The sequence below is a fragment of the Ixodes scapularis genome, unplaced genomic scaffold (genome assembly GCF_016920785.2).
Source record: "Ixodes scapularis isolate PalLabHiFi unplaced genomic scaffold, ASM1692078v2 ptg000720l_1___fragment_3__unscaffolded, whole genome shotgun sequence".
Lineage (NCBI taxonomy): Eukaryota > Metazoa > Arthropoda > Arachnida > Ixodida > Ixodidae > Ixodes > Ixodes scapularis.
Genome location: NW_024610028.1, coordinates 207,749 through 231,252, shown reverse-complemented (window position 1 = coordinate 231,252; position 23,504 = coordinate 207,749). Strand labels below are relative to the sequence as shown.

General features: G+C 47.6%; 1 protein-coding gene across 1 annotated transcript in view; it reads left to right on the top strand.

Moving 5' to 3' along the window:
- Positions 1 to 1,518: 1,518 nt before the first annotated feature.
- Positions 1,519 to 23,504, top strand: part of LOC120841877 (fibrinogen-like protein 1) — a 40,743-nt gene continuing 18,757 nt past the window's right edge. The window contains exons 1-2 of the mRNA XM_040212874.3: positions 1,519 to 1,690; positions 7,581 to 7,711. Of these exons, the coding sequence (XP_040068808.2) occupies positions 1,531 to 1,690; positions 7,581 to 7,711 (291 nt within the window). The 5' untranslated portion in view covers positions 1,519 to 1,530. The remainder of the gene's footprint in view (positions 1,691 to 7,580; positions 7,712 to 23,504) is intronic.

Genomic DNA, 23,504 nt, shown 5'->3' with positions numbered 1-23,504 from the left:
TGGTTGCTACCAGGGGTCGTGCCGACTATTGTTTATTCCAAGAAAACTAGAAGAGCTAAGCGAGCAACGCAAAATCGAACCAAACTGGTAAGAGAGCACACTGTTAATAAAACTGGCGCATACCTCCAAGTTGGGCAATCATTATTAAATGCGAGGCATTTCTTGGCGTTCAGATTTTGCGGGCGCACGGTCGGTCTTTCGGACGGTTCGTACGGTTCTAGCCGGATGGCTAGAACCATACGATGGACCTCTCAGTTTTGACTGTAACAAAAGTTTTGACTGTAACAACTGTAACAAGAGAGGAAAGTAGCCCCAAACCACATTGACGCTGTGATAAAATTGCATACCACGAAGGACTTTAGGCGCAATTATTTGCCGCTTACCGATTGACTGGGCCCGAGTTGGAAATAAAACGCTTACGCGGATTTTACTTTGGATTCCCGCGTCGCATCGTAGTAACGTCTCGAATGTTAAGGCCCCGCTTCAACCACTCGGTGCACCTTAAACTTCGAACACCAGCAAACACAAGGCCACCATTAAAACGGCGCAAAGGCCATTCCTCAGATGAAGATATTGATCAAAATGGCTAGACTGAATATCGGAAAAAGTCTGTTACGCACAGAAATAGCGCTTCGATCCTGCGCTTTTCTTTTGGGCGGGACTGGTCTAGGCGTTGGCAAAGAACACACAGAAACAACGATCACCGCGACGATGTCCTTTGGCGCGGCTTGATTAGTTTCTTTGGATCCTAGCTTCGGCTGCGTTCGGACTTCAAGGGAAACGGATTATAGACCGTTTTTTTGTGTTACGGTTCCCATATGACGTACTTCGGTTAGGCGACAATTTCTTTTTTTCAGCAGAAATATAATTAACAAGTAAAGCCATAAAAAAAAAAAAAAAACAACTATCGGCACGGACACCTTGCATTCTAGCGACTTCCAATAGGCAAATAAAGTGATCTGCTATTTTGCTCAAAATCAGCTGCTTCGAAGTCAACATGGCTTACGTCACGAAAAAAAAAGTGGTCTATATTTTTGCAAAAATCACCTTCTGCGCGCTTCCATCTGAGTCAGCTGGGCTGTGGTAGGCCTTCTGAGCATGCGCTGTAGCTCTCTTGTGCGGTACATGAGACGCAGCGCATGCGTCCACAGTTCCGTGAGTCCGCACTTATCATCCGGGTGATAAGCCCTTGACAGGTGTATAGACCTTTCCAACACTCGCGCTCTGGGCGCTGACATCTTTGTGTACTGGCCTGTGGAACGCCTTCTGAGAGTGCGCAGTATCTTCCACGATGTGTTTTAAGATCACAGCCGGTGCGCACTCGGAGCCGCTGCCTTGTCTACAGTTGAAAACGTTAGTAATCCGCTGAAACTTTCCATTGTGTCGCAACAATACGTACATGAGCAAACGGTATTCTTCAAGTAGATTTTTTTTTTAGATCTGACTTGTGTGCATTTTATTTATTACTATTTAACTCCGCAAGCTATATAAGACGCGAGAAACCGGGCCAAAGAGCGTTGGTTACGACTTATGAGAACCTCCGATCCACTGACTAAAGATCTCAACATGTTCGTAGCAGTACTCTTTCTGCCGGTTGTAGCCGGGAACCTCTTTATGGAAAGCAGCCTTCATAGCTTTCCGAAAATAACTGAAAGAAGCGGATATGTAAAAACCTGCAATATGAACAAACGTAAAACAATTTTTTTTTAATTTAACCACGTAGAACGAACAGTGTTTAATCGGCAGCTCTGCGGTTGGTTCTAGCGTCACGTCGGGCATTATGTCTCCGGTAGCACACATTATAGCGCCGATATCGGCGTCGGATTTGAAAGATTGGGCCAGTATCTAGCGGACTGAACGTTTTTCTTTTATGATGACTTTCGTTTTTGCAGTCGAGGATTGCGCTGTGATCATACTCCGTTCACCTTCAAGCTGAGACTACAACCAGAGTTACAATCGCAAGCAAGAACGCGCTCCTGGCTTTGATACATAGGTTTCTAGCGCGAGAACTCGGGCAGAGCCTTTCAAATCTATGGTCTCCTGCTCTCATACTTCCGGCACTGGCTGCAGTCTCCACTAAAGTGTGAACAGAATATATACACCATTCACCCTTAAGCTGAGACTAGAAGCTTTGCCTTCAGCGCTATCTCGCTGGCTTCCACAGTGCTTTGGTTGCGCAAGTCTGCCTGTTCACATTTGTGTTAGTAAGGGGAGAAAGCTCGCACTGAATACCGAGCTTCTAGCCCACGCTTGAGGGGCCCTGCAATCCTATTCGAGCGTCTACATTTTTTGCGGTTTCCACGTCTCTTCTGGTTCGTGCAACCTAGCGGGCACGGAGAGATAAACTAAATATCAGTGCGTCATATTTTAACCGGACGACGTGAAAGCCTCCTCCACCTATATGCAGTGACGGACGCAGGTATGTCTTGAGGGGGGGGGGGGGGAGGGTGAGGTGCTGGTCAACGTATCATATGTTTAGGACCTGCCAACCCCTTTCCAGTTTCCACGCCCAAAATTTTTACAGATGCAGAATTCAAGAGGGGGGTCAGGACATCGGGACCCCCCCTCTGAATCCACCCCTCCCTATATCAGGGCACCCCGTGGTACTGAACGCGCGCGGCATGTGACGACATCGTGACGTTGTTGGTATTGGTGGGCTCATGCCTTACGACTGGTCAGGACCGCTAAAAACTTTTTTTTAGTAGAAATATAAAATGTAAGTGGCCGGAACCGTTTCAAGTATTTATAAAACTAGTTTTTGTTCAGTATTTTAGATAAGAAAAGAAACAAATGTAGTTTAGAAAGTACGGAAACAAGGAATGACATGCCGACATACTCGCCACCAAGCGGTGAAAGAGGCGGCGCAAGCGCCCGTCGTATGATTCCGAAGCACGCTCGCTTCGGGATATCGGAGGACATGCTTGGCGGATCCTAGCAGACGACGCAGAACGCCGGCGGCACATTTTGTAAAAACCGAAACTACGAATTTGTCTCCTCGCAAAAGCACGATGAGTGTCTGTTGGGACGCAGCGTATGGGAAGAAGTCACATGAGAGTCTCAAACTCAACTCGTTTTTATTTCCTAGTTCTGCCCCGTTCCGGGGCACCTTTCTATCCTCGGCCTCACATCCTTCCTCTGTCTTCCACCCCATTCCTACATTCCTCAGTCACCGTGGTCCGCCGGTAAACACTTTACCGCGGGCAAGGAAAATCGTCCCGCGCGGAAAAAGGGGAGACAGAGGACCAAGGACGTCTTAAGGAGGTTATCTTTTTGCTTGTTTCTGTCATTTTGAGGTGCGTATAACTTTTCAAAAACAGCGAATTTCTAGAAAATAAAAGGTTTACTGAGTTACTACGTTCCATGGGCTAAACTTTATGCAAATTAAAAACCAGTAAAAAGTCGTTGGAAAGCCTATTTCAGGGTGAACTCGTACAGACCGGTCCAATACTCGCCTTCTGTGTGCTGCCATCTTTATTTATTGCGCTGTGGAACGCCTTCTGAGCATGTACTGTAGCTCTCTTGTGCGGTACATCACACGCTGCACATACGTCCACAGCCCCGTGACTCCGCGTGTAAGCCCCGGATGATAACCGCTGGAAAGGTCTATAAACCTTTCCAATACTCGCCGTCTGGGGGCTGACAATTTTGTCTACTGGGCTGGGGAACCCCTCCCGAGTACGCGCTGTAGCTCTCTGGTGCGGTACAGCAGACGCTGCACATACATCCACAGCCCCGTGACTCCGCATGTAAGGCCCGGATGATAAGCGCTGGAAAGGTCTACAGACCTTTCCAACACTCGCCGTCTGGGCGCTGACATTTTTGTCTGCAGGGATGTGGAACCCCTTCCGAGCACGACCTGTAGCTCTCCTGTGCGGTACATGAGACGCTACCCATGCGTCCACAGCCCCGTGACTCCGCATGTAAGACCCGGATGATAACCGCTAGAAAGGTCTATAGACCATTCCAATACTCGCCGTCTCGGCGCTGACATTTTTGTCTGCTGGGCTGTGGAACCCCTTCCGAGTACGCGCTGTAGCTCTCTTGTGCGGTACAGCAGACGCTGCACATACGTCCACAGCCCCGTGACTCCGCATGTAAGGCCCGGATGATAAGCGCTGGAAAGGTCTATAGACCTTTCCAATACTCGCCGTCTGGGCGCTGACATTTTTGTCTGCAGGGATGTGGAACCTCTTCCGAGCACGACCTGTAGCTCTCCTGTGCGGTACATGAGACGCTACCCATTCGTCCACAGCCCCGTGACTCCGCATGTAAGGCCCGGATGATAACCGCTGGAAAGGTCTATAGACCTTTCCAATACTCGGCGTCTGGGCGCTGACATTTTTGTCTGCTGGGCTGTGGAACCCCTAACGAGCACAAACTGTAGCTCTCCTGTGCGGTACATCAAACGCTGCGCATGCGTCCACAGCCCCGTGACTCCGCATGTAAGGCCCGGATGATAACCGCTGGAAAGGCCTATAGACCTTTCCAATGCTCGCCGTCTGGGCACTGACATTTTTGTCTGCTGGGCTGTGGAACCCTTTCCGAGTACGCGCTGTAGCTCTCTTGTGCGCTACATCAGACGCTGCACATACGTCCACAGCCCCGTGACTCCGCAATTAAGGCCCGGATGATAAGCGCTGGAAAGGTCTATAGACCTTTCCAACACTCGCCGACTGGGCGCTGATATTTTTGTCTACTGGGCTGTGGAACCCCTTCCGAGCACGAGCTGTAGCTCTCTTGTGCGGTACATCAGACGCTGCACATACGTCCACAGCCCCGTGATTACGTATGTAAGGCCCGGATGATAAGAGCTGGAAAGGTCTATGGACCTTTCCGATACTCACCGTCTGGGCGCTGACATTTTTGTCTGCTGGGCAGTGGAACCCCTTCCGAGCACGAACTGCAGCTCTCTTGTGCGGTACATCAGACGCTGCGCATGCGTCCACAGCCATGTGACTCCCCATTTAAGGCCCGGATGATAAGCGCTGGAAAGGTCTATAAACCTCTCCAATATTCACCGTCTGGGAGCTGACGATTTTGTCTGCTGGGCAGCGGAACATCTTCCAAGTACGCGCTGTAGCTCTCTTGTGCGGTACATCAGACGCTGCGCATGCGTCCACAGCCCCGTGACTCCGCATTTAAGGTCCGGATGATAAGCGCTGGAAAGGTCTATAGACCTCTCCAATATTCACCGTCTGGGAGCTGACGTTTTTGTCTGCTGGGCTGCTGAACATCTTCCAAGTACGCGCTGTAGCTCTCTTGTGCGGTACATCAGACGCTCCGCATGCGTCCACAGCCCCGTGACTCCGCATTATAAACCTTTCCAATACTCGCCGTCTGGGCGTTGACATTTTTGTCTGCAGGGCAGTGGAACCCCTTCCGAGTACGCGCTGTAGCTCTCTTGTGCGGTACATCAGACGCTGCGCATGCGTCCACAGCCCCGTGACTCCGCATTTAGGCCCGGATGATAAGCGCTGGAAAGGTCTATAGACCTTTCCAATACTCGCCGTCTGGGCGCTAAGATTTTTGTCTCCTGGGCTGTGGAACGTCTTCCGAGCACACGCTGTAGCTCTCTTGTGCGGTACATCAGACGCTGCGCATGCGTCCACAGCCCTGAGACTGCGCATTTAAGGCCGGGATGATAAGCGCTGGAAAGGTCTATAGACCTTTCAGATACTCGCCTTCTGGGTGCGGACATTTTTGTCTGCTGGGCTGTGGAACCCTTTCCGAGCACGCACTGTAGCTCTCCTGTGTGGTACATCAGACGCTGCGCATGCGTCCACAGCCCCTTGACTACGCATTTAAGGCCCGGATGATAAGCGCTGGAAAGGTCTATAGACCTTTCCAATACTCGCCATCTGGGCGCTGACATTTTTGTGTCCTCGGCTGTGGAACCCCTTCCGAGCACGCGCTGTAGCTCTCTCGTGTGGTAAATCAGACGCTGTGAATGCGTCCACAGCCCCGTGAGCCCGCATTTAAGGCCCAGATGATAAGCGCTGGAAAGGTCAATAGACCTTTTCAATACTCGCTGCCTGGGCGCTGACATTTTTGTCTGCTGGGCTGTGGAACCCCTTCCGAGCACGCGTTGTAGCTCTCTTGTGTGGTACAGCAGACGCTGCACATACGTCCACAGCCCTGTGACTCCGCATGTAAGGACCGGATGATAAGCGCTGGAAAGGTCTATAGTCCTTTCCAATACTTGCAGTTTGGGCGCTGACATTTTTGTCTGCTGGGATGTGGAACCCCTTCCGAGGACGACCTGTAGCTCTCCTGTGCGGTACATGAGACGCTGCACATCCGTCCACAGCCCCGTGACTCCGCATGTAAGGCCCGGATGATAACCGCTAGAAAGGTCCATAGACCTTTCCAATGCTCGCCGTCTGGGCGCTGACATTTTTGTCTGCTGGGCTGTGGAACCCGTTCCGAGCACGAACTGCAGCTCTCTTGTGCGGTACATCAGACGCTGCACATACGTCCACAGCCCCGTGATTCCGTATGTCAGGCCCGGATGATAACCGCTAGAAAGGTCTATAGACCATTCCAATACTCGCCGTCTGGGCGCTGACATTTTTGTCTGCTGGGCTGTGGAACCCCTTCCAAGTACGCGCTGTAGCTCTCATGTGCGGTACATCAGACGGTGCACATACGTCCACAGCCTCGTGACTCCGCATGTAAGGCCCGGATAATAACCGCTGGAAAGGTCTATAGAGCTTTCCAATACTCGGCGTCTGGGCGCTGACATTTTTGTCTGCTGGGCTGTGGAACCCCTGACGAGCACGAACTGTAGCTCTCCTGTGCAGTACATCAGACGCTGCGCATGCGTCCACAGCCCCGTGACTCCGCATGTAAGGCCCGGATGATAACCGCTGGAAAGGTCTATAGACCTTTCCAATGCTCGCCGTCTGGGCGCTGACATTTTTGTCTGCTGGGCTGTTTAACCCTTTCCGAGTACGCGCGGTAGCTCTCTTGTGCGGTACATCAGACGCTGCCCATAAGTCCACAGCCCCGTGACTCCGCAATTAAGTCCCGGATGATAAGCGCTGGAAAGGTCTATAGACCTTTCCAACACTCGCCGTCTGGGCGCTGACATTTTTGTCTGCTGGGCAGTGGAACCCCTTCCGAGCACGAACTGTAGCTCTCTTGTGTGGTACATCAGACGCTGTGCATGCGTCCACAGCCCCGTGACTCCGCATTTAAGGCCCAGATGATAAGCGCTGGAAAGGTCTATAGACCTTTCCAATACTCGCTGCCTGGGCGCTGACATTTTTGTCTGCTGGGCTGTTGAAACCCTTTCGAGCACGCGTTGTAGCTCTTTTGTGCGGTACATCAGACGCTGCGCATGCTTTATCAGCCACGTGACTCCGCATTTAAGGCCCGGATGATAAGCGCTGGAAAGGTCTATAGACCTTTCGAATACTCGCCTCTTACCGGCGAGTATTCCACTGGCACCTCTTACCATTTGTGGCGTAAGCGATCACTGTGGCGCATCGCTGGCTGCTCCACCTGCCGGTTCTGGCACAGTCGATTTTTTTTTTGCAATATTGATAAGCGACGTTTGCTTCACGCTTCTCTTTTTGCAGCTGGCAACCGCACAGTGAGCTGTGCCCAGTTAAAAATGGAAGGAAATAACGAGACCGGTGATTATTTTATAACTCCTTACACAAATTTCTCTGTGAGGTGTGACATGGACACCAATGGTGGCGGATGGACAGTAAGTTTCACCACTTATTTAAGGTATCCCGATTCACAGCGAAGACGAAGTGCTATTGTGTTCTTTCTTTTGAGAAAAAAAGGTTATTAATGGGCCGGTACAAAAATTTCGACATCACAAGAAGCTGTAGCGCACTAGGTTTATTTCAGTTATCTTAGTAAAAGAAAGTAAGTCAAAGCCTCCTATCTCAATCTAGAATAGTACACCACTTCTACCGTGCAGTCGCAAACTAAACATTTTGAGTACTTCGGAACCCGCACCCACGATGGTGATTACGAAAGCAACCTCGCTTTAGAGGATTCCTGCAGTTACAGGGAATGACCTGTTTGTTCTAATATTTGCTCAATATAATCAACCTTGTCGTCCGTTAATTTGCCTTCTGAACTATGCCATGACCCATATTAGATATATTAGGCCATTCTGTAGGCCGGATATGTTAAGTCTCTCACAGTCTGGGTATGTGCATTATGTTTGCTAAATACTTTTCTATAGTAAATCTCCGAGTACATTTGTCAACTATTACAGCCCCACGCTTTGATACTTCAGTGTTATGTCGGTTCTTAAAATGACATATGATAATGTACTGTTAAAAAGTACTATAATATATTGGCGTCTCTGTTGCAGCATATTTTTATTTCCCTTTAATAACGAGTACATTTCTTTGGGTGTGGAAGAAGGTGGTTGTACCAGTTCACAAATCTGGGAGCACTATGTCCGTCAACAATTACGAACCAATTGCGTTTCTCTCTGTTCTTTATAAAAAGGTTCTTTTTTTTTAAAGGTGTTTTTGTTAACCTCAGTTTCCGTGTTAAGCCTACAATAAATTTAAATCATCACAGATTTTTCGCGGACGATCCGCTCAAACTAATCTTGTAACTTTCTTCTTTTTTTTTAAGTTCGCATTGCTTAAAATTGTTTAACGTGGGCACCTTGGTGTCGTTTATCTTGATTGCATTTGTGATTATTTTTCTAGCTACCTGATTGATCGCTCGAATAGTGTTCCCTGGTAATGATGCAGGTCATATCACTATGTGTTAAATGCCGGCGTTTCACAAGGGTCGTATTCGTGCCTTTGCTTTCCGATATGTTTGTAGACGACTTTGTCTCTACTAAGATGCTTCAGTTGCCTGATGACGTAAACGTTTATCGTACTATCCGCACGTCTGTTTACTGAAATATTGCAAAAAGGCGTTAATATAATTCCTCTTCAGTGTCGCATAAACTGGCGACCTTTTAATCCTGCAAAAACTGGGCTTGTTTTGTTTTTTTTTGTTTTTTTTCATGCAAAAGATTAATACCATTGTTCATTCTTACAGATTATATGACTCTTGTAGCTTACAGAAATGAAGTGTTTATTAACAACGCGTTGTATAAAATAAGGGTGAGGCGGCATAGGTCCCTCCGCCATGCTGTCTAAGGCCCGTCTCGAGTGTTCTAGCTCCACCCCCCCCCCCCCCACCCCCCCATATCCCTTTGTCGTCTTTCTCGCAGATTACTGGATCTCTGTCTCGTAATGGAGTTGGTACCAGTCGACATCTCTCTTCCTTCGCCTACTTGTCGACGAAGTTTGTGTCCCTGAAGCGAGCCGGTTTTCTTTTCGTTCTTTAGCTTCTGCGGAGCGCTATGCTGTTTCCCCTGCACTGGCCACCGTCGTCGTCATGGACGATATATGATGTCTGCTGTGGTGCTCTTGCTACAACGATAACAGGACTACACTTTCCGCTGTGTTGATACCTGAAGAATATATCTTCTCCAGTGTGAAGTTCAGGCAGTGGTTTGACATTTTTGTCGTATTGTTGTCGTTGTTTCATTTGTTTGTCTCTCAACCACTGTTGGATCTCTGTGTGATTTGTTTCCGTGCTTTGAAGCAGCGAAGTATGCGGAGGAAATTATGTCCTTGTGTGCCTATTCATAAGCATTTGACTGGAAATCCCAGGAATCCATCTCGGGGTGTGTTGCGCCACTCCAGTAGAGCGTCGTAATAGTCTGTAGTTATATAGCTCAATTTGTTCATGAGCTAGCTTTTTGGTTTCTTGTACCGCTGTCTCAGCCATTTCATTGGATTTGGGGCAGTAGGGGCTGGATGTCACGTGGGAGATTCTTCGGCGCTGCAGAAAGTCCTTAAAGTCTGCGCTGTCGAAGGGTGGGCCTTTGTCTGAAACGATTTTGACTGGCAGCCCATGCACAGCAAACGTTGTTAGGCAGCACTTGTCACGTGATTGACAAGTGTCCTCTCAAGCTGACGAGTTTCATAGTAGAACGAGTAGTAGTCCACTATCACAATGTAGTAGTGACCGTTGTATTGGAAGAGGTCTATTCCAACAACTTGCCATAGTGCGGTTGGCACAGGGAGGTTAATGAGAGGCTCTTTCTGTTGTCATGGCTTGTCTTTGCACACTATGGAACTGTCTACTTTATACTCGATGTCCTTCTCCATAATAAACCAGTAGAGAATTTTATTGACACAATGCAGTGTCTTCTCTACACTGCTGTGTGCACTGTGCAACTCTGCTAGTATTTTACTGTTAAGTTGTTCCGGAATGATGAGTCTATTTGACCTGGACAGCAAGTCATTCTCTTCATGTATCTCATCTCTGTATGACAAATACTGCTTAAGAGTATTTGCTACGTCTTTTGTTGACTGTCCACTCACCTGTTGCACACTGTTGCATGGTGGTCATATATTTGTCTTTTTTGTCGCTTTCCGACATTCTTGAAGGGTTTCGTCTTTGCTTGAGAGACACTCCAAGATGTTCATCTCGAAAGCTTCTGACACTTCTTTCATCGATGAATTTCTACAAAGACTGTCGGCAATGTATAACTATCCTCCTGAAGTGCACTTTACTTGAAGTTCATATTTTTGAATGGTCAATCTCGTCCTTTTTAGCCTGAGGGCATTGGTTGAGAGGCTTTCGGAAGATAGCCTCCAACGGATTGAGACCTGGCTCTATGACAACCCTATGTCCGAAGATGTATTGGTGGAGTCAACTGCATCCGTGTACGATCGATTACAGTTCCTTCTCGATTTGTGCATAGTTCTTCTGAGCTTCATTCAAGCACCTTGAAGAATGGGTCACTGGTTGTCCCTCCTTGAGCAATACTGCGCCTGTTCTTCTGGAGCTTGTTTCCACTGACAGCGTTACTTGCCTTTTTTTGTCGTAGAACCGTAGCGTGGGTGCAACCGTCAAAGCCGCCCGAAGGGCTGTGAAACCTTTCTTTTGTTCTTTTGTCCATGATCAGGCTGTCTCCTTCTCTAGGAGTTGCCACAGCGACACACTCACGTCCGACATGATAGGGATGAACCTTCCCAAGTTGTTTACCACTCCTAGGGAGCTCTTCAGTTCGCCCACATTGTTCGGTCTTAGTAGAGCAGGGATGCCTTTCACTTTATTCGGATCAATCAAGAGTCCCTATGCTGAGAACTTGTGACCCAGGTACCTGATTTGTATCATGCTAAACTTGCACTTCTTATTCAGTCGTAGGATGATCTCTCGTCACCTTTCTAGTACCGCCTGAAGCCTACGGTCATATTTCTCAGTTGTCTTTTCCCAGATTAGAATGTTGTTTATCATGATATCCACTCCGTCTAAGCCTTCAAATACCAAATGCATTGTCTTCTGGAACACCTCGAGAGCAGACGATATGCCAAAAGGCGTTCGCAGGGATCTGTACCTCCCTAATGGTGTCGCAAACGTACACAAGTGCGAGCTGGGAGTCTGGAACGTGAGTTGCCAACACCCTGTAGCTGCGTCTAGCGTCGAGAAGTACTCGGCTTCTTCCAATCATGTGGCAATGTCCTCTAAACCAGGCATACAGTAGGTCTCCCGAATGAGCACCTTGTTGCGCTCTTGAGAATCAAGGCAGAGTCGGAGTTTGTCTTTCTTTTGCAGAACCAAAACAGGGTGAACCCACACCGTTGGTTCGTTACTGGCTCAACCACTTTTTGTTGCGCAAGATCTTCCAAGTGTCTCTTGAGCTTGTTCCTGACGGCGACCGGGACTACACGTGGTTGCTGGATCACGCCTTGTGCATCTGGTTGAGTTGCATGTAGTATTTGACGGCTTTTATTAATGCAAAAACATTAACTGTCCCGTGGAGCCAGCTGACGTCATCAGTTTGAAGCGCGAAAACGGCACCTTAAATCCTTTCTTCAAGTGAAGCCATCACACAGCTATGAAACCACGCGAAACACCTAGACAACGGCACCTAGTTTCACCGATCACAAACGAATGAAGTAAAGCTGATGGATGTCGCCTCGCCTTCGATCCCATTCGCTGGCACGCGTCGACGACGCTTCTATTGGCCGCTGCATACGTCAGTTTCCACGATCGCCGCCCCATGGCGCTGCGTGTCTGCGCCGCGAGCGTGCCTGTAACACGAGGGCGAGGAGAGCTGGAAGAGCACGCGCAGGGCCGACGCAAATATGCCGCAAATGAAACACGGGAACAGAAGAACGGCACGCATGATTTCGCATTCACAACTCATAAGAAGTGCTTAGGTGTACCTCGAGCTTTTTTCTCCCTGTCCATGAAACATATCTTCACGCTGTTTGTGGGAACCCATCGTGTTCCTTCCCACCACATCGTGCGCTGCTGACGCCATGTGGAGATAGCATCGAAGGGGCGTCGCCGAGGTGGACAATCTCGTGCCCACAGCGGCGCTGCCTGAGGATGACGAGGCTAGAAAAGGGACGAAGAGACGACTGTTACGGCTCGGGGATGTGCGGGACGAACGAGGAAGGCTGCCTGGCTTCTTGAGCGCGGGGCTTTGATTGCCGCCGCTAGCCGGCGACCTGCCCGGAGCTGCGGCCCCCCCGTGGAAGACGACTCCCTGGCTTCTAGACTGCGGGGCCTGGATTGCCGCCGCAAGCCGGGGACCTTCCCGGAGCCCCTTGATGCTGCTGTGCCGCGTCGAAACCGACGCGGGCACTTGCCCGGAACCACAGCTTCCCATGGACGACGTGTGCGCGCCTCTAGACCGTCGGGAAGCCGACCCATGACGACGTTTGCGCGCTGCCCGCCGACTGCCCGGACATTGACGTGAGGCTTGCCTCGTAAGCATTACGTTGGGTTAATAAACAGTTAACCCAGAGCGTGTGACGTGTCCACCCGAGGAAGGGGCGTTAAAGAACCGCCCACATGTTTCACCACCTGGCTGCAGCACTTTTCCACCAGATGCCACACACTTGATCATGATAAATTTTTCCGTAATGGTATCACTAATCCTGGCGGGTACTCCCCGTTGGACGATGTAGAATTTCACTTCGGTACTTCTGTTACCGTTTGGGACTGACAGGATGATGCGGCCTTCTGCTTTGCTGATGTGTCCAAAAAAATACGCAGTTCTAGTAGTGAGAACTTGCGGCTTCTGAGTCGTGACACGTGTAAGTTGCATCGCAGACATGACAGAACAGTTCGCTCCAGTGTTGATCCTGCAGTCGAACTGCTTCCTTGCGATATTAACATCTGTACTCAAGAACTTTTCGTCACCGTCACTATTGTGTACCCTGCAGACGAAGTTTCATCGTCCGAGTCGAGATCGGGTGTCTTGCACCGCTCTACTATGCGTACATTTCTTCGTGGCGTACCTTCAGGATTGGTTGACTTGAGTGGTGTGCGACACGCACGTGCAATGTATAGTTTCCGACCACAGCTAGCATTTCGCACCCTTTGCTGGTCAAACTTCGCTTGTGTGTTTAAGGTATCCATACTGAGAGCATGCTTCCAAATGTAGCCCATGTACTACTGTGGGTGTCGCACGAGCTTGAATATATTTGAACTTCTGGGCTTCGCGTTCTTGGGTTCTATATATTTAATCACTTGATTCAGCGTTGGGTCTTCGGTAATTATGCGCTGTTGTAGTCGCTTGTTGGTCATTCCGAGGATGATCCGACTCCGTAACATGCGAAAGTGTATCTCGCCAAACTCACATTGGGTTGCGAGTGTACGTAGGTCGGTAAGCCTGTCGTTGAACCGTTTACTGTCTCGCTGGTTCCGTGTTCCAAACACGAAATTCCTGTAGCTGACGTTGGTTGCTGTCTTGCAATGCCTCTCGAACGGCTCCACGAGCTTTTCGACACGCATCTCGTCCTCTGGGTTCTCAAACCTGAAAGTTTTGTAAACCCGTCCTGCGTCTTCTCCGACAGTCACGAGAGATGTTGCGGCCTGCACCTCGGCGTCTTGTGACTTGAGTCCAGTGGCGGTTGAAAACAAGTTTAACTCATCCCCACCAGGTTTTTACGACTCTTCAAAGTCGGGAGACATGTCGAGTGGCCTAGGGGGTGGTAGCAGACTGGCGAGGACTCCTCCCGACGTTGGAAGCGTCAAAGTTGGATTCCCGTTCAATGACTGTGTGATCTAGGGAGTCCGCACCGTTTGAGAGTTGTCACTCGCTTTCACTGCTTAGAGCTACTCACACTTGGAACTGGCTGGCCTTAGGTTTCTTCGCTTCTTACACCATGTTGTTTACACGAATAAAGTGTTTATTTACAAGACATTAGAAATAAGGGTGAGGGGGCATAACTCCGTCCGCCATACTGTACAAGGCCCGTCTCGTGATTTCAATCTCCCTTGCTCCCTCGTTGTCTTCCTCACAGTTTACTGACTCTTTGTCTCATGATGAATTCGTACCAGTTTTGTTGATACGCGTGTTGAAAATTATTAATGACTCTACGTTTACTAGCTAAAATTCCACGTGCCAGTCGTGTATTATACAGTTACCTTAGAATACTGCGCCTATTTAGCTCGCTAGTTTTAACAAGGTTATATTTTTCTTCTACCGTGAGGAATTCCCTAGAAGTTGATCAAACGCTTAGGCTAGAGTCCAGGCAATCAGGCTTTGCAAGAGTTGTGTATGATCGCCACATTAGACTGTAATTTTTAACAGAAGATGCGTTTATGGGCTGCATTTCACGCGAAAAGTAACTTTCGAGTTTGAAGAAAGAACGTTAAACGCAGGTCAAGGCAATATAAATTATTCATAAATCATATCAGCAAGACCTACGCATCCAACGAATACAGAGGGCTCACTTAGTAGTAATCATAAGTTATACATATGCAAAACTAGGAACAATTAATCGCCAACAATGAAATGCACAAAAGGACTTAGTAGGAAACGAACTTCGGACAATGTGATCCGCAGTTTGACGTCTTTGTACGGCGTCAGAAACGATGAGGGGAATTAGAGCGCAAGTAGCTGGACTAAAGCGTGTTTCACACGCAGCGATTTTGGCCCTAAAGCGGCGCGATTTCTGCCGTCGCGGCGCTCGTGCCACTGAATTGCTGGTGCTGGCCAGAGCGCCGCGACGGCAGAAATCGCGCCGCTCTAGGGCCAAAACCGCTGCATGTGAACTAGGCTTAAGTCTGGCTCGTCGCCGAAGATTGCCTGCATTAGCAAGTGACTGTCCGCGGCGAGTGATACCTAGGCCGACATACTTTGTACGCAGGGGGCCACTGGGGGCGAGCCCTATATAGTTCCGCATGAAACTTAGTCCGCAGACGACCACTAGTGGTGAGTCATACTCACTCTAGCTTAATTAGTCAGCAGACGCCTTCCGGCGGTGATCATACACGTGTCAGAAACAACTAATCAAGACCATCTTGGCGAGCAGTGGAATATAACTTTATCGTCTTCTCCTACTAGTCAATGTACATCTCGTGCTGGCATATCCCGATACACCCCCTTTCTTTACTGAGCGAGAAGGAATGCCGGACTTGAGGGATCGCGGGATCTGCTTAATGTTCGTGACTAATCCCAGATGACAGGACGGTTGCCTCAACCGCGCTGAGGTGCGAACAGGAATGAAGGTCCGGTGTTCTTGCTGTCGCAGCGTCACGCGTGGTTCAGCTGCAGACGAAGTTGTCGGTGTTAGCTCTTGCGTGCTGAGCTCAGCGTGCGGCAGCACGAGGGTTGAGGCGTCGCCGTGTCAGTGGGAATGGCGGGCTCGGGCCGCCAGTGCTCGCTGAATGTTGGTTGCCTCGGTGAGAACCCTATCAGCCGTCGTCGGGGGGGTTACGGACGAGGCCCCTGAAGATGTCGACCCTTACGCCGCGCATTAGGGCTGAACTGCATGTAAGCGATTTACCGATCGACGATAGGAGCGACGGCGACAGCGACGAGAGTCAGCGACGAGCGACGAAGATTTCTCACTGTCGTTCGTCGCGTCGCTCGGTTTTTGAATTTCTAGAAAACTTCGCTCGTCGCCTTCGTCGCTTGTTCCCGTCGCTTTCATGCGGTTCGCCTCGTCGCGCGACTTACCGAGCGACAGCGGAGCGGGTTGCCGTCGCTTGTTTCGTCGCTTGCCAAATCGCTTACATGTGGATTATACTTTAGGACTTGTAGCTTCTTTGCTTCTGTGGCCTGAGGGTCGACGCGGAAACTCAGGCGCAGGGCCTCTTCTGCGAAGCTAGTGACTGTCTCATTCGAGCCTCGAGGTTTTCAGCGCAGCAGTTATTCGGCACTCTCCCATGGATGTTGATTTGAAAATGTCCGTCGGAGACTCCCTTTGAGCAGCTCTCAAAAAGTGATCGTCGTTTTGTGGTTTTCGTATCAGTGTCGCGCCGTTCCCTCAAGAGAAAAATATCTGTTCTGCTGGCACTGGTCCGGCTTCCATCCATTATGACGAGCCACTCGTTCGTACAGCTGGATCCAGTCGTCAACGTCTTCACGAATATCACCGCGGAATGAAACAGCTGTCCGAGGGGCAATGGGCAGGTAGACGACGGGGGCGGCGGCAGGGGTTTGGGACGATTGGTTGCTCATCGTCGGATTCGTCGACTGGTCGGTCTTCTTCAACAGTTGACCGAATTCCGGGGAAAAACTTTGAACACGGCGGCTCCCCTGGCCACGGTCATTTCCACTGTCGGTCTTCTTGAGCCGGGGACTGGGCTTGCACTGCGCGGCCTCGGAGGGGAACAATTTATGGGCGCGTTACCCGCACCTCCGTTAAAATGTCACGAATGACAAACGATGAAGCGGCGAGTAACTGGAAAAACTAAACCTTTATTAAAGGGCCAACTTGTGCCCCCATCCCCCTCCCCCAAACAACAAAGAAAAAATAGAGGTATAGGCGTCGCGGGCATCGAAGGCGGCGTAGCAGCTGTATCGAACGCCGGAGAGACACTGACCCTGGTCACCGCGCGGATCCCCTTGCGTATACACGCGTTGTCTCCTAGAACTATCGGTGTAGAAGTTTCGGTGCGTACACAGTAAAAGATTTTACACCTTTAAGGGTGTAAAAGGGATGTTTTATCAACTTACACCCTGGGCTACACCCTTTTCACACCCTAAAATCTAGGTATACACCCTCATAATTTTACCGAAAGGGGTGCTGTTTTGTGTTACACCCTACATTTAGTGGAGGTTGCGAGAAGGGTGTAGAAGAGGGTGCTAAATAAATAATATGAAATGGTTTTGGAAAGCTTATATATGGCTCTGTCCATAATGTACAGGTAAGATTTCTTCTTGAAAGGCAACAGTTGTTAGCAGTCTAATTTTTTATAATGTCAGCTGTAATTCATGCAAATAGCTGATAATAAAGTGTCTATTTTGTATACAATTTTTATGTTTGCAAAGAAAATTTTATTAATGAGTTCATATTTAATTTCCTTACGAATCACTCCATGCTCAGAAATTGGAAACTAGGGTGAAATGCTCAATACTAGCATTTTTTACAAATATTTATAGATGGAAGTGTACAGTAAGAAAATCAGTTAGTCTCGAGTTTATATCTGACAACATCTAATCAAAATATAGTGAAAATGTTTGACAACTATTCATGACATGCCGCTAAAACCTGTCACATGACCATGTCAACCTAGGTAAGCTTTTCATTTGAGAATATGATGACATGCACAAAAACTCACACGCATAAAGAGACAAAACCCATTATAAACCAGTCCGAGACATCCCACACAAAAATGGTCTATGGTCGTCTATGGAAAATTCAATGGCAGGCCATCACCCCCTGTAGTTTTGCAAGGTCGGCCTTAGAAATTTATAAATACAGTTACAGCCAGCTATAGAAAAGTTTAGGGCCCTGTGTCTGAAGACTGGGAACCAATCAATTTTCTTTTCCCGTCTATAGAAAATTCTATGATCCCGAGTCTAAAGACTGGGAACCAATACATTTTCTCTACCCACCTATAGGAAATCCTATGGCCAGAGCCTAAAAAGTTAGGGCTATGTTTCAATAACAACAACAAGAATAATAATAATCAATAAGTTAGTGTTTTAACAGTGTCCAGGGACATCCAATTGATCTTCTTGCTGGCGCAGCGCAATAGAACGCACAGACAGACGCTTGCGCGCTCGCAGTCACACACATACACGCGCGCAAGCACGTACACACGGATGCACACGCGCAAACGCACGCCCGCGCGCAGGCGCGCACGCACGCACAAACAGAGACGCACACACACATTCACGCGGACGCATCCACACTCGCGCGTACAAACACGCACACACACGCCAACCAATACGGCGAAGGAAACGTTGCTTGAGCTAGTTTCGGTTTCAGTTTTCACAAAAGAAACAACCTAACGTTTAAATAAAACCCAAGATTTACTCACTTTTTGTAATGTTTTACATTATTAATTAGCTTAGTATCGTTCAAAAAATAAATAAATAAATAAAAAGGAAAAGAGACTATTCAAGACTGCGCAAAACCATTGCTACTGCAATCAGCTTTCGTTGAGTTGCCGAACTTGATGGCCGTTGGAGTTTTAGAGGCTTCGGGAATCTCTTTCCTTTTTACGTTATAGACGTTTTAGCGGATATTTTAGATATCTTCCTTGTGAATACGGTGTCCAAGAATAGCTAGCAATGACTGAGAGCTGGGAGACGCTGCGTCTTGTAAGTTCAGGACAGCATGGACGACTCGTGCAAACGCCGGTAAGCAACTTTCTTTGTTTCTGCGAAGTGGGCTGCTGTTTCAAACCTTGTCGTGTACCGTGTGCTTGCTAAGCTATGCTTCATTTTAACTAGAGCGATGCTATATGCGCTACGTAGTGCACTTTGGACGGAAATTGCTATACGCACTACGCGAAGAGCTCATTCCGCTCGGGCCACCCTTTTTCGAACTGCGCGTGTATCACCGGGGAGCTCGTTAACACAGCCCCCCGACTGCGTTCACGCCGCTTCGCGGCGACAATATGCGGCTGCTAATTAGAAAAGTTAACCAGTACACGCCGCTTGGCGGCGTCCAGCCGGCAACCCAAGCCCCGCTGTAGAGCGTATCTTCTTACAAGCCTGTGTCTCGCTCCGCAGTGCGAGAGGGATTCCCATGCGGCGGAACCGTGGGCACGTTCTGGACGCCGTCCAACGACGCTCCTCCGACGACGCTTTTGCGGAGCGTTCAAGTGCCGTCTGACGGACGTTCAAGCATTCAATCACCGTCCCAAAGTGTTAATCACAGGTCATGCTAGTTCTGACGTCTTGCACCAAGAGCCGCTCGCCACCGATTTGTTCCATAGCGCGGGAGCGAGAAAAACTTTACAAGAGCGAGCAGCATGATTTTTTTTGCCTAAGCTAATGCCTGTGCCATGGAGACGTGCGGTCTCTTCGCGTTCGCCGAACCGGCACACTTTCAAAGTTCACAATTGTGTAATGTAAAAAAAAAAAAAAGTTTGTATGTTACGTTTTTTATACTCCGTTTCATACATAGCCTGCAACGCACTCAAAGCTAGCGCAGCGCTTTGCATCGCCGACCGTGTCTACGTTCGCCCCATAAAATAGTGCGTCCCCTGCAAAAACAAAAAAAAAATATATATATATATATATAAATAAAAGTTGAAAAATGTGTTTTTTCGGAGCTAGTAACTGATAGGTGGCGTTATAATTTCGACAGAGCGCAAATATTTTTCAATAAAAAAATAATGTAAACTATTTTAAATTGTTTTCATCCGTGCCGCAGCCACTGCGGGTTTTCGGGTTGTGTGGCACTGGCTGGTTTTGAGAAGATGGCGTCTTATGCAGCAAGCTCAAGTACCTCTCCTGCTCGGATATTTTCGAAGATTCTTTGTGCGGAGATCTCGAAAGAGTGCAAGCAGGTGATCGCCAACGTGTACGCGAGTACAAGAACGCCTTTCCTGGATCGGTCGTGAAGTCCTGGCGACGGTCAGTAACAACACCGGAGTGTGCGCCCGTACTGTCGCGAAGTGCAAGGCGCAGCGTCTATCTGGCAAGGTGGCGTCCCCGAAGCGAAGACCTCGCAACGTAAAAGTTTCGATCACGGGGACCGTCAAGCATGACGAGTTTACACACAACACCATTCGCCTGAAGGTGCATCGCAAGTACCCCGAGAGGGAGATTCCTACCCTTGACAGCTATTTCAAAATAAACTGTACAAGTCAACGAAAGTAATCCACGGAGAAGGGGAACAAGAGGGACGAAGGACAAGCGCGCTGGCACCTTTGCATTTAATTACATTCTGATTGTAGAGGCCACAACTATTGTCGAGTAACGTCTTAAGATAAATTTTGGGACAAGGGTGCTATCAGTTCGATTCCTCATTCCACGCTGCACGAAAGAAGAATATTACTTGGAGCTGGAGGCAAATAACACTTGCAAAGCGGCAGAGCAGATGGTAGAAATGGGGCCTCTTGGCGATCTATAAATAAAAAGCAAGAAGAAAGGAGGAATTGAAATATGCAGTTTGGCAATGCGCACAATCTTGCATAAAATGTATGTCTAAAAACGAAAAAAAAAATATTTTGCGCATTAAGTGGGTTTGAACCACCGCTACCGAGACGTCGGTATCGCCAGAGCAGCGCCTTGTACCACTCGTCCACGAAACGCGCGGAGTAACATTTTTTTTTGTTTTTTTTTTTATGCGCACCATATCTGTACCTTTGACACCGTTGCACGCTATGTATGAAACAGAGTAGAGTGGTGGCGAAAGCCCTCACAATAAGCAGAGCTGCTAGAAAAAGCATGAAAAAGGTGGAAAAAAATTAACTGAAACGCTAATGTCAAACCTGAATATTCGATCGAGTTGAAAGACTACCACCGTGCCAACTCGCCCGGATATTTTTTCTGTCAAAGTCTAATAGCCAATAGTAATAAATAAAAAAAACGTGCTCTTCATAAATTAAGCCGCACCACTGAATGTAAAATAGCGTATGACTTGTATGTATATTCTCAGCGAAAGAAAAGAATGCATTCAAAAAGGGCCAGTCATATTGTTTCCTTTCTGTTAGAGCTTCTTTCAGGTACACGCAAAATGTGGGTGTCTACGTCTAATTGAGTGGAATTGACATTTCCTACAGGGCTGGCAGGGCTGACTCAGTTTGGCTAGCAGCTTGGAACCTACGGGAGCCTAGGGAAATGCACCACAAGAGTGGCAGTGACGCCCGTCAAGCACTTCCTCAACGATGGCACCATGAGGAAGGGGGAGCTGCCCTAAAGTGAATGCAATGGCAGGTCAGTCGTTCAGTGAACCCCTATACAGATGATACCAAGCAGAAAATATTTAAAAAAATGTATAATTAGGAACACGGAGTGTGAATCGCACGGACAAGGAGGAGATCAACACAGTGCTGTGTTCCGTTCGTATCCTCTGTTTCCATATTCTTCATGATTTCTTTTTAATTATTGGCTACCAACTGGTCCAATTATTAGCACCCCTAGTCAACAAAAGTATGCTGCTATTTATTTGTATGCATGAACACTGTGCTTACAGTTGAATCCTACAGTCATTGATTAATGAGCAGAAACAAAAACGAGGGTCCAAGCTAGCTATACAGGCTAAACACGAAAAATGTATTTAAGACTGGTTCTCTGAAGGATGACACAAACGCAGAGAAGTGCTAAACAGAGCTGAGTTTTAATATACAAAAAAGGAATAGGCGACCCAAAAGAGGAAACGGAGGGGAAGACATGAAATCGCTCTTTACAATTACTCTTCTGTTTACCACCCCTCTACAAAGAGAATTTCTTCCTGGACCTCACAGTGTTATACTGTTGACAACCACTAGTATACCCAAGGACAGTAAACGCATAGAAGCAACTTACTAACATCTGGGTAAATTTGATTAAACAAACAAAAGAGAATGCCCTTGAGCGTTCAACCTAGAATATAGAAAATATCATGCGGAACATTAAGATTAAAAAAAATACATACGGATATCATGCCTGTTTCTAAAATAAATATAGGCCAAGAAACGTTTTCCACTCGATGGCGAAACACAGGGAAGGCATTCAGCAGATTCCTAGGTTTCATCATTGTTATTGATTCTTTGAGTATATACTTAAGTTGTGGTCATCCTCTTTAGTCAAAATTATTTCAGTAGTGTTCTATAAGAACACACAATTATTACATTAGATCACGCGTTTTGATGCAGCTGAATAAGAATCCTTATTTTTCTGCAACATTTATACTAAGTTCAATCGGTCGTTAATGTCGGTTTTGTCGCATGAAGTGTTCTATGAGGTGAGCGAGAATTTCTAGCAGTCCTTGGGACCTGTCGTGCTGTAGGCTTATGTATTACTGGCTTTCTCTTTGTTACTTTGTGGTGTTTGGCAAGCTGTATAAAAATTAATTCCAGGTCCCAGCTGAACCAAGTGGGTATACCTAAGCGTCACAGACTGCAAGCCACTCTCTTCAAGCCGTGCAGAGTGTTTTATGAGGTGAGCAATCATTTCTGGCGGTCCTTGGTACATGGCGTGCTGCAGGTTAATGTAAAACTGGCCTTGTCCAGCTTGATCCAGTTTTACGCAAGGAAAAAGCGGATCTCTATAGTGGGGTGATGCCCGGCTGCATGCACATGCACCCGGTATTTATATATACATATATACAAAACTTTATATTTTGATTGGAACAAAATTTTAAAAAAGCGTGATTGGTACTTGGATGCCACCTTCACTGTGTGTTTATGGGGCTCGGAGGACATCAGACAAGCGGATAACCGTCACAATATGTTAATCATAACTAATATACCAAAATGTCTTCATATTTTTAATTAATGATTTTATAGGGCATGTTTCAATTCTAGTTTCAAAGGCAGTGAATATTAAAGACTCACTCGATTGAAACAATTTGCGAATGGCAACAAGTTTCGAGATATTCAATGCTAAAAATCTGCCTTTTCGTCACCCAATTCCAAAATCTTGCGCTCAGAAGACCTCCGGAGGATGGCGTGGCTTCGAACGCACCTTCACTATCTTGGAAGTATGACGCTGATGCATCCACCAAGGACACACTGTCGAGATAGTGACGACGTGCCTGGTAGGACGGTCATTCTTCTACCCACCATTAATGGCACCAATTCTTGAGATCAAACTGAGCTCGGTTCCTGCATCTGACATTAAAAACGCAAAAGTTGGACAATGAATATCTCGAAGCCGCTTGACTTTTTGTGAATTGTTTAAATCGGGATAGCCTTTAATATTGACTGACTTTTAACACTGCAGTTGCAACGTGGCCCATAAAGCCATCAATTACAAAGCTAACAGATTTCGGTCAATTAGTCAGCATACTGTGACGGTTATCCCCTTTACCGTCCGCCGAGTCCCACGAACACACAGTGAAGAAGACATTGACATAACTTTCACGGCCTTTTTTTAAAATTCTGTTAGCTTTCAAATTGAATGCTGTCTACATGTAAAACGACTTGTAGAATGTAATCATGCACATAATTGTTACAAAGCTTTGCTTTTCACCCAATTAAAGTATTGCATTTTCTATCGCAACCTTTCAAACATAAGCAAAGCATCCAGTTTGGTACTCAAAATATATTCTATTCGGCAATAAATTTAACGGACTTCTACTTGGTTTGTCTTTGGCTTCGTACTGAAA